Source organism: Petromyzon marinus, chromosome 25 (genome assembly GCF_048934315.1).
Source record: "Petromyzon marinus isolate PM22_M1 ecotype Great Lakes invasive population chromosome 25, UKy_Petmar_22M1.pri1.0, whole genome shotgun sequence".
In the NCBI taxonomy this organism is placed as follows: domain Eukaryota; kingdom Metazoa; phylum Chordata; class Hyperoartia; order Petromyzontiformes; family Petromyzontidae; genus Petromyzon; species Petromyzon marinus.
The window spans coordinates 11,054,071-11,072,548 of record NC_133691.1 but is presented as its reverse complement, the minus strand read 5'-3'; the positions used below and the strand labels follow the sequence as shown (position 1 = coordinate 11,072,548).

The following is an 18,478-nucleotide window of genomic DNA, read 5'->3' as shown; positions in this document are numbered from 1 at the left end:
ACCTCGTTTCCCCCTTAACCAGAAATGTCTCGTGGACTCCACAGGAGGGGCCGTTCCCTTTCTAAATGTCATCGCACGTTGGTGAACGGATCCGTACGACCGGGGTGGGGGTGACGATGAGACACAGAGACCCTCCAGTGGAATCTGTAGCCGACGAGAACGGCAGAATAACAGCGCAGACGGGAGGAACACGCGCGTCAAACAAAAGGCGGTGTAAATGTAAACAGCAATCGGTCTTTTTGTGCAGGTGAAACAAAATGAAACCCGATCAGCGTGCCCTGAATACATGCACAGTTTGTGCTCTTGTTTCAGATCACCGTCCAAATAAATTTGAGCAAATGTGACCGGCTTACTCCAGGAAGTAAATAGGGTTGAGATTTTGTCGTCGGCGCATTCACACGAGTCCAGTCCATCACGAATATGCTGATCAAAAAACAAAGATCCCCCGTGTAGCCTTAACAGACTGTAGGGGCAAGTGCTGTTAGCGAGCACCTATGAAGGCCGGAACGGCGCACACGAGGGGGTGGCTGGACAGCACCACGCCCGACCGCCTTTGTCTCCCCAGTGGGGATGTCTACACACCGCACCAGGTACTCCTCATTTGAGGCTGAATCGACCTAGGAGAGGCCCAGGACCAATTCAGATAAACGTCACCGGTTGTTGGCCGTGAGTGAGATTCGAACTCGGATCGCCGGGTTCGTAGCGCAGCGCACTCGCAGCTACGCTACCGCTCCCCACACAGCGCTCATCACACACACGAGTGTGAGCGCTATGGAACAGCACTGCTTTGAGAAGTCTGTTGGAAAACTGACTCAGACTCAAGGGTGCAACTCAACCATTTGCCGTGGTTCCAGATCTTAGGGGCCGGAGACCCCGGTGAATCTGCTGTTGGCCATATCCCCCCTGCACGAGGCTTGGGGGCCGTCCATAAATGACGTCACGCACCTAGAGGTGGGTGGGGGGTCAGGCATTTGTGACGATGTGTGACGAGGGGGGGGGGGGTTGAGAAATGTGACGTTACATCAAAATGTGCAACTTTAAATAAATATAGACAACACGTTCTACTTAATTTAACAGACTTTTAAATAAATGTTTTCTCCTACAACATCAGAGTGCAGCGGTACATTAAATACGCACTACAATGACAATAGTTTAAAGCGATTTGAAGCATGTTTTATTTTAGGAGGGGGGTCTGACTTTTTGTGACGCCGCGTGACTAGGGGGGGGGGGGGTCAAAATCGTCCAAAATAGCGTGACGTCATTTATGGACGGCCCCTTGTGCGTGGGTACAGCAGCAGGACGACCGTGCAGGACGGTACTGCACGCCGCCCAGCGAGATGAGCCGGAGGGGTTTGGTGCAGACTCTCGTGCAGATGAGTGGGCACAGTTTGTGAACAATCCTTTGTTTGGATAGGCGGCCAACGTGACTCGTCTCGGTAACGAGTTGTTAACTACCTAGCCTGGTATACTGGAGGTTGTAGGTTTGATCTCGACCCTGACGCCTGCATATTTGGAGTTTGTATGTGATCCATGTGGTCGCGTTGATTTTTCTCCGGGTCTTCCTGTTCTTCCCTCCAAATGTATTGATTATGATGATAATGGCGTGATAGTAAAAGATCATGTTTCTGCTGACGTGGTAATTGTGTGATGTAAGATGATAGTGTGATGATGATGCGATGTTAAATGATGGTGTGCTGAAGATGATGATGATGGTGGAGTGATAATAGAAGCTGTGCTTGTGATTGCGTGAAAATGATGGAGTGGTGATGATGATGGTCTGATGTTATTGCGTGATAATGGTGCGGTGGTAGATGATGGTGTGACGATGACGCTGTGATATCTCCCCACAGGTGCCCGAGGGGGCCCACGTGGGTCGCGATCTCATCTCCGAGCTCTGCTTCACGAACCCCGTGGCGCGCGCCCTGCACCGCGTACGGGTCCGCGTGGAGGGAGCCGGCGTGCACACGCCGGGCACCATACTCGTCGGGTATGGTGCCGTAGTCACAAGTTCACGATCATGAGAAGATCAAATATATCAAAGACGGTGTTTCGGGCAACGGCCCTTCTTCATAGCACACGTGTTATCGATTAAACCAAACACATGTGCGATGAAGACGGGTCATCGCCCGAAACGTCCGTTATTGTATATTTTTCCTTTTAAGACCGGGATGTTATTGCCGATTGAGAGTTTTAATTTTTGCGTGCGTATGCACCACTGCTAACGCAATCTCACAATACTGTCCATGTGTTTAGTCACAATTATACCTGATACTCACGCTGCTACTGATGATGATGACACGTGCCCGTATGTGTCTCTGGCTTCACGATAGTGTAGCGGTGAGCTACACTACCATCAGATTTACCATGGAGGTCGAAAAAGATGGCAAACTACCCTTATTGGATGTCTTAATTAAAAGGAGACATGATGGTTCAATGAGCCACTCTGTCTACAGGAAAGCTACCCATACAGATGCTTACTTAAAACCGGATTCCCACCACCATCCATCCCAGAAGAACTCCCTCATCAAAACTCTATACCATAGAGCCTAATGCATTTCCGACCAGGAACACATTACCAGTGAACTCAAGCACGTACACCAGGCTCTCAGGGCTAATGGTTACTCCGACTACACAATCCGCAAAGCCATCACTCCAGTCATGAAGAAGGATCCTCTTGTGGAGCCACTCAAAACCATCACCTTACCCTACATTGCAGGGGTCACTAAAGAGATCTCCAAAATCCTGAATAAACACAAGATCCAGGTCCGATTCAATACAGTACATAAAATCCGTGATCTGGTTCCATCTGTAAAAGATGCTGTTCCAGACATACAGTACCCGGGCGTTTACAAACTAAAGTGCCTCTGTGATAGTAGCTACATTGGAGAAACCAACTGACATATCTCGGACCGCATCCGCGAACATAAAGCAGACTTGAAACACGGTAGAACGAACTCCTCTGCTGTGGCAGATCACTGTTATAATTCAGTGGGCTCACATGACATTGACTTCTCCAAGACGGAGGTTCTTTGCAAACCAACCGGCTACCATGAGAGATTCGATCATGAGGCCATTCACATATACAAGCACAGAGACAATTTCAACCGAGAAGATGGATTCTGGCTTAGTAACCATAGGAAAGATGTTTTAAACCATTTCGGTTCTTAATTAATTGTATTTTACGATGACCTTCAGACCACAGCTCTTTCGCTGGCATTGCCTTTTAATACCTCTCACACCACGGTTAATGGTATGCTTTACAGCATGGAGTATAACAGCGCCTCGCAGCTGTCTCTCTCTCCTTCCTCCATTCCGACCATGGATGAACTCGTCCATCTGAATGGGGCTCGTAGCTATCTGTGGTGCTAAACTTTATGGTAAGAATCTACCCATTTTTTCGCCATATAGCATTGTGATATATAACGACTTATTGTTAGTAGCTTAGCTGATTGGAGAATATATTGAGTTTATTGATAACATTGAGGTAGTTTATATTTAAGTTTTTTTATTGGTTTACTATATGGTATTCATTATATAGTGTAGTGTATACCCATTTACTGTTAATAGCTCAGCTTATTGAAGAATATATTGAGTACATTTATTATATTGATGTAATTTAGACTTAGGTTTTTCACATCGGTTTACTGTATGACAGTTGAGTTGTTGCAGCCCCTTTGGCGTCCATGTACTAGGTGCCTCTGTAGATGTGTAGGCTTTGACTTTAACATAGCTATTTCTATGACCAGTCACAAGCTAATCCCTCAGTTATTTCAATGCTAAATTCTCCTGTTTGATTTATACTAGATGCCTCTGTGGATGTGTAGGCTTTGACTTTAACATAGCCATTTCTGTCACCAGTCACAAACTAATCACTCAGCTATTTCAATGCTAAATTCTCCTGTTTGATTTGTACTAGGTGCCTCTGTGGATGTGTAAGCTTTGACTTTAACATAGCTATTTCTATGACCAGTCACAAGCTAATCCCTCAGATATTTCAATGCTAAATTCTCCTGTTTGATTTGTACTAGGTGCCTCTGTGGATGTGTAGGCTTTGACTTTAACATAGCCATTTCTGTCACCAGTCACAAACTAATCACTCAGCTATTTCAATGCTAAATTCTCCTATTTGATTTGTACTAGGTGCCTCTGTGGATGTGTAGGCTTTGACTTTAACATAGCCATTTCTGTCACCAGTCACAAACTAATCACTCAGCTATTTCAATGCTAAATTATCCTGTTTGATTTGTACTAGGTGCCTCTGTGGATGTGTAGGCTTTGACTTTAACATAGCTATTTCTATGACCAGTCACAAGCTAATCCCTCAGATATCTCAATGCTAAATTCTCCTGTTTGATTTGTACTAGGTGCCTCTGTGGATGTGTAGGCTTTGACTTTAACATAGCTATTTCTATGACCAGTCACGAGCTTATCACGCAGTTATTTCAATGCTAAATTCTCCTGTTTGATTTTTACTAGGTGCCTCTGTGGATGTGTAGGCTTTGACTTTAACATAGCCATTTCTGTGACCAGTCACAAGCTAATCACGCAGCTATTTCAATGCTAAATTATCCGAACCAAACATTAAACTAATTTTCAATGGTATGGTATATTTTCTCAAGTAGTGGTATCCCACACTTTCGCAGCAGCTTAAATTCCCTTTTCACACCATCAATATGTAAACTCCCCCTCCCCCCCTCGCCGGTCTGCACATGTTCACCTCCTCTACACCGTTCATCATGCTAAGTCCGCCAATTAAATGCTAATTGTTATGCTAATTCCTTTGTCAAGGCGCTCTGTTTCTTCTCACACAGCTTAAAGGTCACGGTCTGAGCTTGGCTGTGTTCGCTCCAGCGCTGTCCTCCAGACAGTCTCGTCCCTTCACCTGATGAAGGCCACTTGTGTTGTGGCCGATACGTCGTGAGAATCTTGTGTTATTTTATTTTATTAATTTATTATTTTATTCTCATTCTACGTGACTTTACCGAAAGAACCAAAGAAGATGAATCCTTGCAGTCACGAAAGCTTTAAATCGAAATTTGGAGATTCCGCCCAGTACTGTAGTTTTGGTCCCGCTGTGTTACCGTAGACGGTTGGACCTGTCTGACCTGGAGCGGGCGTCCTCCTTACCCTGTCTAAGGCGGTATCCCGGGGGCTTACATTGGTGGGTGCGCTGACACTGTTGTGAGGCGGTCAGGAGCTATTTTTACATGTCCTCAATGTTGGGGTGGAGCCGGTGGTCGTTCAGCCGGGAATGGTGTTAGCACAGGGCCACCGGGGAGGCCGTGGTAGGCAGAGTGGTGCAGACAGGGGGAGAGGATGAAGCATGGATAGAAAAACTGTGTGGGGAAAACCCTAAGTTGTCCATGGAGCAGCGGGCTGAGTTGCGATCCCTCCTACGGGAATATTCAGAAGTGTTCAGGAAGGGTAAGTTTGATATTGGGCGCACTTCCCTTCTGCAACACCATATTAACACGGGAATGGCTGCCCCCATTCGACAGAATCCGTATGTATGGATCCCTGCAGTCACCAACACTTCAAATCTAGATAGAATCCGTATAGGTTAAGCACGGGGGGAAAGGAAAGCTTGCAATTGGCGGTGGAGGAAATGCTAACGGCAGATATTATTTCCCCCTCGACCAGCCCTTGGGGCGCTCCCATGGTGTTGGTAATAAAAAAGGCTGGTGGCACGCTGCAGTTCTGCGTAGACTTCCGCAAGTTGAATAAAGTGTCAGTCGCAGATGCGCACCCACTCCCCCGTATGGACGACTCGTTGGATGCGCTATCGAGGGCCTGATTTTTTTTCCACCTTAGACCTTTTGTCGGGATTTTGGCAACTTCCCCTGGATGAGTCATCCAAACCAAAAATGGCATTTAGAACGCCTCAAGGATTGTACCATTTCAACTGCCTTCCCATGGGCTTACACTCAGCCCCGGCCACCTTCTAGAGGTTGATGGAACTAGTCCTAGTGGGGTGCAATGGGACTCATGTCTCATTTACCTTGACAATATTATTGTGTTTGGCCGCACTTTCCAGCAACATTTGCAATGGTTGCATTCCATGTTGTTGAGGATACGGTCGGCAAACCTTAAATTGAAACCTGCGAAATGCCACCTGTTGCAAACCTCTGTGCGATATCTGGGTCACATCGTGAGCAATTCCAGAATAGCGACGGATCCCGACAAGTCGGCCTGTGTGCGTGATTGGCCGACTCCTCAGTCGGTGGGGGAGGTGCACAGTTTTGTCGGTTTCGCGTCCTATTACTGAAGGTTCATTCCGCAGTTCGCGATGATCGCTAAGCCTCTACATGCTTTAACGGCTAAAGGCCAGAAGTTTAGGTGGGAAGAGGAGGAGGCCGGATTTTTCACTACCGTTTACCTTAGATACAGATGCCAGTGACACGGGTGTTGGGGCTGTCCTGTCCCAAGTTAAGAACGGCGTTGAAAGGGTGGTAGCATATCGGAGCCATGTCCGGTCATTCGCGGAACGACGTTACTGTGTGACCAGGAGGGAACTCTTGGCCATTGTGCACTTTGTGCAAATGTACAGGCCTTACCTGTACGGTAGGGAATTCGTGGTCCACACGGACCACGCGGCCCTTCAATACTCCTTGCATGTGGATCAACCTTCGGGCCAACTGTCACGTTGGTTGGAGATATTACAGGAATTTTTATTTCAGGTGATTTACCGAAAAGGGTAGCGGCATAGTAATGCGGACACATTATCCCGAATGCCGACGGGAGAGGGCTGTGCTTGTTCAACGGGCGCAGGACGATGTAAGCTACGGGGCGCGAAGCCATCCGGGGTAGTGGCGTCAGTGGAGAGCGCAGCACCCATTGGTAACGTTGCGCCGGTAGATGGAACGCTGGGCCTCATGCTTGCCGAATGGGGTAAATTGCAAATGTATGACGCATCCTTATTGCGACTCCGGGGGCGTGCGGAATGGGAACGAACGAACCCGAGCTCGGCAAAGTCCTCAAAGATTGTGCTGACTGACGGGTTGCTTATGAGATGGGATGAGAGGTTTCAACGCTATGGCCTGGTGGTTCTTACGGTTTTACGGGGTGCGTTGACTCGAGAGGTACACGAAACCAAATTATTACATCTCGGCGTTCGGAAGACGTTACTGACGTTGCAAAGGGATTTGTTCATACCGGGTATGTCGGATGATGTGTACCATCTCGTTAAGGGTTGCACCGCTTGCGCGCGTCAGAAACCACCAGCCAGGAAGTGGCAACCCCCCTTGCAATCTATCGTGGTGTCGCGGATTAACGAGCTGTTCGCGCTTAACATTTTGGGGCCCTTTCCCCCTACACAAAGGGGTGTACTGTGCTCCGGAGAGACTTGTAGGGGGCACGTCTTTATTACACATACACACACACCCTAAATACTGTACACCAACTTCTCGTACAGTCTATCCCGTGTATTTCTTCCCCCCAGCCTATCATACGCCGCATACGTTGCGTGCCTACCCCGGGTACGCTCCAGGTCCTCCGGCTATGATGTCCTATGGGAGGCTGTCTGACCTGACCCAGCCAAGGTACAGGTCCAACCACTGGTTCCTCAGACCTGGCCCTTATAAGGACAGCAGGTAAGGGAGTCCCAGGGTCCACCACTGGCCTCACAGAGCTCTGGCTATTAAAAGGATGGCGAAGCTAGGGGTCCAGGGTCCTACACTAGCAGGTCTTCAGGCTTTGGTCTTCAACTGCCACGAACCTTTACAGAGGTCCGCCTTATATACGTTTCTCAGCCGAGGGGCGGGGCTCTGAGGGATTGTAGAACACCCCACAGCCTCCACCGTTGGGAGGGTATGTGGGGGATCCCAGAATCCCCCACGGCCCCCAACCGCTTCTGGGCTGTCTGCCGATGCAGGCCAGTACAGCCGCAGCCCCTCAGCCATTGGGCGTGTTTGCGAGGGATCGTAGAACACCCCACAGCCCCCAACTGTTAGGAGGGGCTGCGTGGAATCCTAGGACCCCTCACAGCCCCCAACCGCTTATGGGCTGTCTGCCGCTGCCTGCAAGTGCAGCCCATCCATGGCGCTACAGGGGTAATAAATTCCTTCTGGTCGGGGTGGAGTATTTCTCCTAGTGGCCGGTGGTTTGGCCCCTACCCGACCAGACGGCAGCGTCCATAGCCAATGCCTTTTTGCATGGGTACGTGTTGGATAAGGGGGCTCCCGAGCAGCTCCTTACAGATCAGGGTAATAATTTTTCGTCGAAATTGTTGCGCGAGGTGTATGACGTGCTGGGCACGAAGATCCGGACGTTGCCTTACCACCCTGAGACGGATGGCATGGTGGAACGTCTTCACAAAACCCTCACGTCGATGCTTTGCCAGCCCGTCGATGGGGCGCAGACGGATTGGGACCTGCATGTCCCTGGTGTCCTGGAGGCTTACAGGGTGGCTCTGCATGCTTCCACAGGATTTTCCCCATTATTTTTTATGTATGGTCGTGAGTGTGAACCTGCCGTTGACGTCCAATTGGGTCTAACCCCCGGTGGGAACAAACAGTCTCTGCCGGAAACCTTGTGGGTCACGCTAGACCGGATGTCGAACGTTCACGAAGCATCCGAAGAGAACTCGGCCAGGGCGCAGGTTGCTAACGAACGGAATGTACGCCGTCGGGAGAATGTGTTGCCATGGGTGGTCGGGGATAGAGCATGGCTGCATTGCCCGCAGGTGCCGGCCCCAATGTGTGCGAGTGCAGGTGGGATGCCGCTGCTGGTTCGTTCACCCATCATGCATGAAACCGTATGTGCGCCCCCGATTAGAAAATTAATCCTGAGTTTATGCGGTCGAGGTCTGGTGTGTCGGACGGGCCGGGCCGGTTGGCCAAAGTAATCAGACGCCAAGGAGATGCTGTTGTTCCACCTGCAGTTTTTGAGCCCTTGACGTCGGGGGAATCACGAGGACCCTCCACAAGCAAGGGACCACCGCCGAAGGACCTGCCGGTCTCGCCCGAGCCAACTGGCGAGAACATCGACCCCTCTGTTCCGAGTCGTGCCATCGGGGGCCGACAACAGCCATGCTCCCACTCGGGGTGATGGCCCGGCATCAAGGACTCGGTCGAGGGGTTTGGGTTTCCGGTGTCGGGTCGCCCTAGCTTGTTGTAGGCGGGTTGTGGATATCCGTGTGTTCAAACTGTTTGTGGCGGAATGGGGTGGCCGTGTGGGGTTGCGTGCACGTGTTGTTTGGATTTTAGTGACTATTATTGTTTTGGGTTGTTGTGGGGATTTTTATTGCGTTCGGGAGCGTTGATTGTTATTTTACCCCCTATAACGATTGTTATAGTTGTGATATGTGGTTGATTTGGTCTTCACAGATGTTGTTTAGAGTAGGTTAGCCATGGTCGGCTACTTTTTTTAAAGGGGGGGGGGGGGGTTGTAATGACAGTGCGGGGCGATAGCAGACGGTGGGGCTGCCCGGGACCATGGTTACTAATGGAAGGATTACCGGGACCATGGTTGCTAATGAGTTAATGAGCATTCATGCGACGGGAGCCAATGGTAGGGAAGGACAAGTTAATAAGCATTTATTAGATGGGAACCAATTGGATTGAGACATAGGGTGTGGTCGGGCCCGGCGAGGATAAATAGAAGTGTGAGGGAAGGTTCAGGGCACTGCTTGGTGTGGGGAACTGCGTCGTCGTGATCTGGGTCCGGGCCGTCTTCCTCATCCGCGAGTTGTCTTACAAGAAGAAGTTATGTTATCCCAGAATCGTGTCGTGTGAAACACCCGTGTGTATATAGTCACTCGTAGTTGCACGTTGAGTTATTGGTTGATATTTAATTGATAATAAACAAACAGAAGAGACAACGGCGTCTCTGAGAGCTACATTACATATGTGTCTCAGTCGATATGTGTGTACGTCGATGTGTATGTGTGTGTGTGATGAGTCATGTGTGTGTGTTAGTCCATATGTATGTGAGTCGATGTGTGTGTGTACGTCTATGTGTGTGTTTGAGTGTGTGTGTGTGGGGAGCGGTAGTGTAGCGGTTAGCGCGCTGCGCTATGAACCTGGCGACCCGGGTTCGATTCCTGCTCATGGCCAACACCAGTGACAATTATCTTAACCGGTGTGTAAACATCGCCACTGGGGAGACAACGGACGTTGTGCTGGCCACCCACCCCCTCGTGTGCCGTTCCGGCCTTTATAGATGCTCACTAACAGAAATTGCCCCTTCAGTCTGTTAAGGCTATACGGGGGATCTTTGTCTTTGTGTGTAACTCCGTGTGTGTATCTAAAGTCAATGTCTATGTGTGTGAGTCAATATGTGTATGTGTGTTTTGGGCAGTGTGTGGGTGAGTCGATGTGTGTGTGTAAGTCCATGTTTGTGTGTCTTAGTCGATATGTGTGTGTATAAGTCAGTATGTGTGTGCAAGTCCATGTGTGTGTGTGTAAGTCCATGTGTGTGTGTCCGTGTGTGTGTGCATCGATGTGTGTGTGTGTGTAGGTCCATGCGTGTGTGTGAGTCGATGTGTGTGAGTGTAAATTGCTGTGTTTGTGTGTAAGTCAATGTGTGTGTGTGTCAGTCGATATGTGTGTGTTAGTCAATGTGAGAGGCGCAGAGGGTGTTGGAGGCCTTGGGGGGCAGGTCTTGGGAGGCTTCTTGAACGCTGGGCTCCAGTGAGCAGCCAGTGATGTCCTCTTCCTCAACCGTAGGAAGCTGTGGACAAACCGACCCATTAGACACTACACACAACTAAGTACATATATCAGCTCAACTGGGATTACACACAATAATCAGCACCCCCTACTGGCAGACAAATGCCGATTTCACGCCAGGTGCTGAGTCACCTTGTGCCCACAGGGACATCTGTCATTGAGGGTGCCCTTTCAAACGTGTTGAGATGAGATGTGATGTAAAGCACTCTGAGATGCCGCAGTGTACAGAAAGGTGCTAAATCATTCTTATCGTTATCACTGTTTACAGCAATAATGGAATTGTGTCTATAGATAGATAATCTGTATTGGTAAACAGGGACCATGACGGCTTAACGAAATGGTTAGACCAGCTCATCATTATCATACACTGAATCGTGTGTATGAATATATTGTTTACGTTAAACTCAAATTATATACGTGTGTGTGCGACGGACGAGTGCCGTGCGCTTACCTCCACCTCGCTCTGCAGACGCTGCTGCTCTGAGCATGCGCTCTGCCTGTTGTCGCGGTAGGGCGCCAACTCGGCGTGCAGCTCCACCACCACACGTTCGTACCACTGAATCTCTGCCTGCAGAGATTCCAGCTGCCAATTCCTGTCAATGAGCTGTGTGGGCCACGGACAAACGGCGGCAAAGAAACACAGTAAAGCAATTTAACGATAGCGTGCGGTTATTGTATAACATACAGATGCAACAACAGACACATATTGAATCGGAATCTTTATTTAGAATTGAGCAATGTAATGAGATATGAAGCTCTTTTACACAGATGTCCATACACCACCAATGACAAAATGACCAGAATGCACCCAATCATCTCAGATCTTGGAAGAAAAGCATGGCTGAACTTCAATAGTGCTTGGATGGACGACCACCATCCATACAACACCTATAAAAGCCCACATATATGAATTAACCCAAAAGCTGCATTAAAATGTCAGATTAAGATCTCTTTCAAACCAAAAACAGGGAGGGAGATGCACCTAGCAGAGGGGAGTAGATGGTCTAGTAGTAGTAAGCACTTCTACTAGAGGTGGGATGGTGGTTCATAACGTGGTACAGTCCTAAACAGAGGATGCTCAGTAACCCAGTGCGCATCCATACTGTACAACCATCAGTATGAAAAGGAAGTATATACAGGCAGTCATCAACTTACGGACACCCGACTTCGGAATACCCGACCGACGAACCTGTTTCCATGAAATGTATTCAATTTCGGTTAGCATTGACTTAAAACGCAAACTCGCACTTGCAAACTGAACCGTGGAGCTATTTTGTTCAGTGCAGCGATCCTCCACAAGATGTCATGAGACAGCCTCGTGCTGGGAGTGAATGTGGGTGTGCACACGCACATGTGTGTGTACGTGAAAGTGAGTGTGTGGGGAGCGGCACTGTAGCAGTTTGTATCGCTGCACTACAAACCCAGTTCAATTCTCACTCATGGCCAACACCAGTGACAATTTTCTGAATCGTTCCTGGGCCTCCCCTAGGTCGATTCAGCCTCAAATGAGCACCTAGCACGGTGTGTAAACATCACTACTTGGGATACACAGGCAGATGGGTGTGGTGCTGGTCACACATTCCCTCGCATGCCGTGCCGGCCTTCATAGGTGCTCGCTAACAGCACTTGCCCCAACAGTCTCATTAAGGCTATACGGGGGATCTTTGTGACGCCGAATGCTGTGTGCTCACCTTCGCCTCGCTCTGCTGGTGCAGCACTTGCAGATCCTGGAGCTGTGTGTGCAAGCTCTGCAAGTTTTCGCGGGATGGCGCCAGCTCAGCGTGCAGGTCCGCCACGACGCGCTGGTAGCCCAGAATCCCCGCCTGCAGGGATCCCAGCTGCTTATTGTTCTCGATGAGCTGTGTGGGCCACGGGCATAAAGCAGCAGAGGGATATGGTAAAGCATTTTAATGACTGCGTTCAGTTACTATAGAACATTCAGATACAACAAACACATACAGAACCAGTATCTTTATTTTAAATATAGGAATCTGAACAGCTATGAAACTCTTTTTCACAAATGTCCATACACCATACCACCAATGACCAAATGACCCAGAATGCACCCAATATTATATCTTAGAAGAAAAGCACGGTTGAACTTTGATAGTGCTTGGATGGACGACCACCATCCATACAACCCAACATAACACCTATAAAAGCCCATATATATGAATCAATTAACCCAAAAGATGCAATGAAAGGTCAAAATAAGATCGCTTCCCAACCAAGGACAGGGATGGGATCGAGATACACGTAGCAACAGGGAGCAGATGGTCTAGTAGTAGTAGGTACTTCTACTAGAGGTGGGATGATGGATCGTAACGTGGTACAGTCCCTAAACAGAGGATGTTCAGTAACCCAACGCGCATCTATACATCAGTGTGAAAAATAAGTGTATATAGACAGTCCTCGGCTTACGAACAACGGACTTACGAACATCCACACTTAAGAACCTGCTTCCATGAAATATATTTTTTTAACACTGACTTTCAACGCGAACTCACACTTGAAAATTTAACCGCGGAGCTATTTTGTTCAGTGGAGCGATCCTCCACGAAATCTAATGACTCAGACTCGTGCTGGGAGTGAGGCTTTGTGTGTGTGTGCGCGGGCGCACGTGTGTATGAAAGTGAATGTGTGGAGAGAGCCTTGAGCTCCTCCCTCAGCTGCATGATTACTTCCTCGTCTTCCTGAGCCTTAATACAGATAACGTTCATTTTACCATCGTCATCATTAGCATCGTCATCATGAGCAGCCATGATCCGTCCACTTCGGATTGATTGTACTTTTTGTGATACTGCTGGATGAAGGTTTCCCTGAGCCATACCGATCATGGGAATTGATTGATCATACTTCATCACACTGGTCAGCAAGAGGTGGTACACCCAAGACTGGTTCAGATATCACTGGCCATAGACGCTACCCATGGCTGGAAATCAAACTCCGACGGCTTGGTTCAGAGTGCAGAAGACTAATCACACTAAATTACTATTTTGTATATAATCACAAATATTTAGTTTTCTCTTTACCTGTTTGTATATAACTTCCATTGGTTTGAAATGCCGTATGTTCTCCCTGTTGTAATCTGTTACATCGTGTGGTCTGTTTTAGTCACTTAACTCCCTGTATTGAATTGTTTGTGCATTACTTTGTTCACGATAAACCTTAATTACTGCATTGTGTACTATTATTTTGACTGCGCAATGACCATTCTGGTGTCGGTTACTCCTTTCATGTTCCATAATCACATTATTTTGATCAAGGCACCGATTGAATAATCGGGGGGGGGGGGGGGCGACAAATGTATCCCCGGCCAAATTGTCATTGGCACATTTTAAATTTGGTGATTCAGGCACGACAACCGCACAAGGGCCTCCCCCTCTTGTGAACGCTACCACAGATGTCTTCAAACTAAAACTTTCATTATCCTTATTTACCACTGAGCTATATAACTCTATTTCAGAAGTGACCTGTCACAAATGAAAGTTCAAAGAAGTGCCTAATCATGTGGAAATGTATTGCAGCCAAATAATCTAAACGCATGTTTCTGAATGTGGAGGGAAAAACCGGAGGACCCAGAGAAAAATCCACGCGACCATGGGGAGAACATGCAAACTCCAAATATACAGGTGTCAGGCGAGGTAGTTAACATCTAACATCTCGCCACCATGGCGCCCCTCTTCAGTGCCAATCACGGCTTCATCGTGTGTGCCCTTGCGAGAGGCGGTGAATTAATTACAGGCCTAGTCAGGGCTTGTCTTGTTTAGTCAAATGTAATTACCTCATCCAACATTCACCTATCTGCAGGCAAAATTAAAAGGCATGATGGGAGGACCGATGCTGTGGTCACAATTATACCTTTTGCCATATAGAAATGCATTATCATACTACATTAGAAAAAATAATAATGGCTGGTTGCCTTCCTGGCTGCATCTACGATACTTTATAACCCCTTCAGGTTTCAGCCACCTGTGATTAAGCCAGGTACACATGTGCAATGAGTTAATCATCTCAGCCTGGTCATCAATGACTGCACAGAAAAGCACAGGAAAACAATGTTGGCTTTGCACTAAATCGAGCTAAATTCCAACTCTGGAAACCAAAGATCTGACTGTTTTGTGATGAAAATTACTGATTACTCTCCATATCAGGGCAGGTATCAAAGAACTTCCTCCTATTCTGTGGACCAGAGGGCACTTAAAGATTTCTCAGAAGTAGTTCTGTGATATATGTTTCTGCGGACCATTCTCTAACCTGCGATGGTGCACTGCTCAGCGGATGAGGACAGACCCCACATGCACACAAATAGAGGTGTGAGGTTGCAATTTAAGGCTCTGGTTACCTGGTGCTGCAGCCCGTCGATCTGGCTGCGCATAAAATTCATCTCAGCATCCGCGTGATGAACTGTGTACTGCAGCTGCACCACTTCCCGTGCCGTCGCGGCCTCCTCTGCTCTGGAGACTCCCAGCTCGGCCTTGATGAACTCTATCTTGCTCCTGTACAACACCACAAGGAGGCAGCACGACGTCAAGCACGGGCACTCCCACGCTCGCTAACTCGCTTGCTCACTCGCACTGAGAATCCAACACCGAACCGTGGAAGATCTCACACTGCACTGTCCTATATATCTGATCTAATTGTATATTTATAGAGCGAATTCTCTCAAAGCGTTTGACAGTAAAAAAAGGTGACAGAATGTAATAATTTAAATGGCAGGGGCATACAAGGGTTAAAAAATGAGAGACCACGACATAGGGTACTTCGGGATCACCAATGGGTAGGGGAGGTAAAGGAAATAGCGGGGCAAGGGGAGTGAAGAAGAAGAGAATGGGCATTCGAGAAGAGGTAAGCTGAAGGCCGCGGTGCGTATGCGCAGATCACCAAATCTCAGTAAAAGCAATTGCGTGGCCATGGTGTGACTGGCGCTACAAGCAGAGCATCCTGGGAATTTTTTTCAAATGTGGATTGTATTACAAATTGTTCCTTGATTTTCTAATTTCCCGTATGTCCATCACACCAACCTCTGTCACCCTGTGTTCTGCTCTTGGGAAGCACACGCTCGCACACACGTGATCTGAACACCTTGGACGTTGCACGTATTTGTCTTTCTCGTGCCATGACTCCTTGACGTGACTCTACCGCCATCCCACCACCGCTCACCTCTGCCACCTCGCTACGGACCGCCATTCCATCACTCCCACACCCGCCGAGTACCCTCCAAAACACGCCCCCCATGCCCCCAATCTCACCGTCGCCGCCACCGGTGCCTGCGCTACGCACCTGGTATTGTCGAGCTCTTCCCGGGCACGGCGCTTCTCATTCTGTAGCGTCCGCTCGCACTCCACCTTGTGCTCCCCTAGCTGCGCCTGCATCGCCACCAGTTCTGCCTGAGACAGCTCCGCACGCTCATACTGTTGCTCCAGAGAATTGGCTGTCGAAAGGGACGCAAAACCACGGCGATGAAAACAGTATAGCCACCAGCGGTAGCAGGTGGAGGAAGAGCAGCAAGCATCAGGAGGAAGAGTAACAGCAGCGGAAGTAGTAGTAGCAGAGACTAAGGGTGAAGAGGGATTAGGTACCTCAGACCTATTCACCAGCTTGTATTCAAACAAAGTCCAAAATAATAATACATGCACAGGAAGGCCATAGCGAAAGAGCATTTAGTAAACCCAGTGCAGTCCTACCATGTTAGACAGCGGAAGTGGTCCACGTGTGAAATGTTGCTAGGACTTAGACTCGTTAAAACAAGTTATTGGTGTATAGTGGTCTACAAAAATTAGTGTTCAATGGGTCCGTGGATTTAGAAAGATTAGGAGCACAGGCCCCTACCCACCGGTCTCCTCGAAGCAAGCGTTGGTCTGCTGCAGCCGTTGCTGCAACTCCAGTGCTTCATGCCGCAGATTGTCTACCATAGTTTGCTGCACCTCTTGGTTGGCAAAGAGGTCACGCACGGTCACACTCAGCTCCGTGGCCTCGGCGCCCAGCCGCTCGGCTTCAGTGCCACGCTCTCGTGCTACTTCCTGTGCCACCACAAGGTCGGCCTCAGAGCGCCGCAGCAGCTCGTCACGCTCCTTCAGCTCCTGTGGGCGGAGGACGGGTAGTATCTATATTACACGTAATTACATGTAATTTGAATACATTCGTAATAATTTTTATCGCTCACCCAAAATATTGAGAAAATTAAGTGGGCTTGGGCAGGACACATTGCTCGAGGGGATGACGGATGGTGAAGAATAATAGCACAGTGTCAGCCTGGGAATGGAGTGATGGAATCTGATTGTGTGCAGGTACTAAGTGGATTGTTATCATTGCAAGATCGTGAGAGGTTGTGGTGGTGGCTTAAGGGAGGCCTTCATCCAGCAATGGATGAACCTTGGCCAATTATGAAAAGAGCTCCAAGGGATTATGTGGCTTATCAAGTATTTTCCAGGACACCAATAAATGGCCCCGAATGACAAGGGCGCTAGAGTGTGGGTAGGGGGGGAGGGTGGGGGGGTGGCTGTTGCGAGAGTGGAGGTCTCACCTTCTGCAGGACCGCGATGTGCACAATCTGAGCGTTGTACTCTGAGTCAGCGTGCGTGTGCGATGCACGATATTCGGCCAGCTCCATGCGTGCCAGATTCAGAGTCTCCTCGTGCTCATGTCTCAGCTGCTCCTGAAGCCGCTCAGTCCTAAGCGTGAACTCTGCCAGCTTTGATGACGCGGCTTTGGCGGCATGCACGGAACGCTCCTCGGCCTCCCGCTCACCCCGCCGCACTGCCTCCAACTCCGCCTGCAGGCTGTTGATGGCCTGCGAGTGCGCCCGTAGCTGCTCACGGACAGATGGGCACAGTGGCACAGGCACGTCTATGCATAGGTGGGCAGCCCCTCATCACAGACACGTGCAGCGTGCAGATGAGGACAGGTAGAGACATACTAACACACGCAGTATGTAGTTGTACAGAGAAATAGAGACAGAGACACGGGCAGGAGGCACACGAAAAGAAATAGAGAAATTACAAACATGCAGAGACATATACACACAAAGACACAAGCAAATCACATGTAAAAATTTGGACACATGTACGGAAAGTCACTGCATATGGAGAGACATGTACATAGCCACAGGCACAACATGCACAGGGAGACAACGTAAGCATGCAGAGACACGGGGATCGAGTACAGAGACGCACATGTGCACATATAGGTGGCATGCACGTAGACGGATGCGCACACATGCAATGGATGCTTTTCAAGATGAAAAGAGAAGAAATTTCGATTATATTGTGAACAATACGACCACGGGAAAACACCCATGGTCGTAATGAACATACCAAAATCACGTTTAAAGAGAATATTAAATATTTCGAATAATAAAATAAATTCCAAAATATAACCACGATATTTCAACCATTGGTAAGCATGCATGCAACATGGAAACGCTCTTCATCATAAGATTATGAAGAAATTCCGAGCACCCAAATGATCGTCTTCAAATGGAGTCAATATTCAGAACAACTCACAATGCCATGTGTTTTACTATACTTCCCCATGCTGGTCAGCCCCATACAGGTGTATTAATCAGTAAAACATACTACATGCACATTCTGTGGGGAGATGCTATGAAACAAAAATTGTGTTTAATCTGCTTTTTTCATTTTCAACAGTATTAGGAGTCAAATTTAGCCAAATTAAGTACAGAACCAAAATATTATTCATTGGGTTTTTTTGTGCACTCATTGGCGACCAGGCTGAGACCACCAACTCATTACGCTGTGGTTGGGCGGCTGTAATCTGGATTTGATCCTGGCATCTCAGTAGTGCTGGCA

At 48.5% G+C, this 18,478-nt stretch overlaps 1 protein-coding gene across 2 annotated transcripts; it reads right to left on the bottom strand.

Moving 5' to 3' along the window:
• Positions 1 to 9,517: 9,517 nt before the first annotated feature.
• Positions 9,518 to 17,059, bottom strand: LOC142929143 (uncharacterized). 2 transcript variants are annotated; one of them, XM_076069721.1, is made up of 6 exons: positions 16,504 to 17,059; positions 15,951 to 16,101; positions 15,013 to 15,166; positions 12,359 to 12,526; positions 11,119 to 11,271; positions 9,518 to 10,668 (listed from the first exon to the last, which is right to left on the bottom strand). In XM_076069721.1, the coding sequence occupies exons 1-6, from the start codon at positions 16,580 to 16,582 to the stop codon at positions 10,549 to 10,551; spliced, it is 825 nt and encodes a 274-aa protein (XP_075925836.1). In that variant the 5' UTR covers positions 16,583 to 17,059; the 3' UTR covers positions 9,518 to 10,548. The 2 variants fall into 2 exon arrangements, with proteins under 2 accessions (XP_075925836.1, XP_075925835.1); XM_076069720.1 differs by lacking the exon at positions 16,504 to 17,059 and having other exon boundaries at positions 15,951 to 16,493.
• Between the last annotated feature and the right edge of the window lie 1,419 nt (positions 17,060 to 18,478).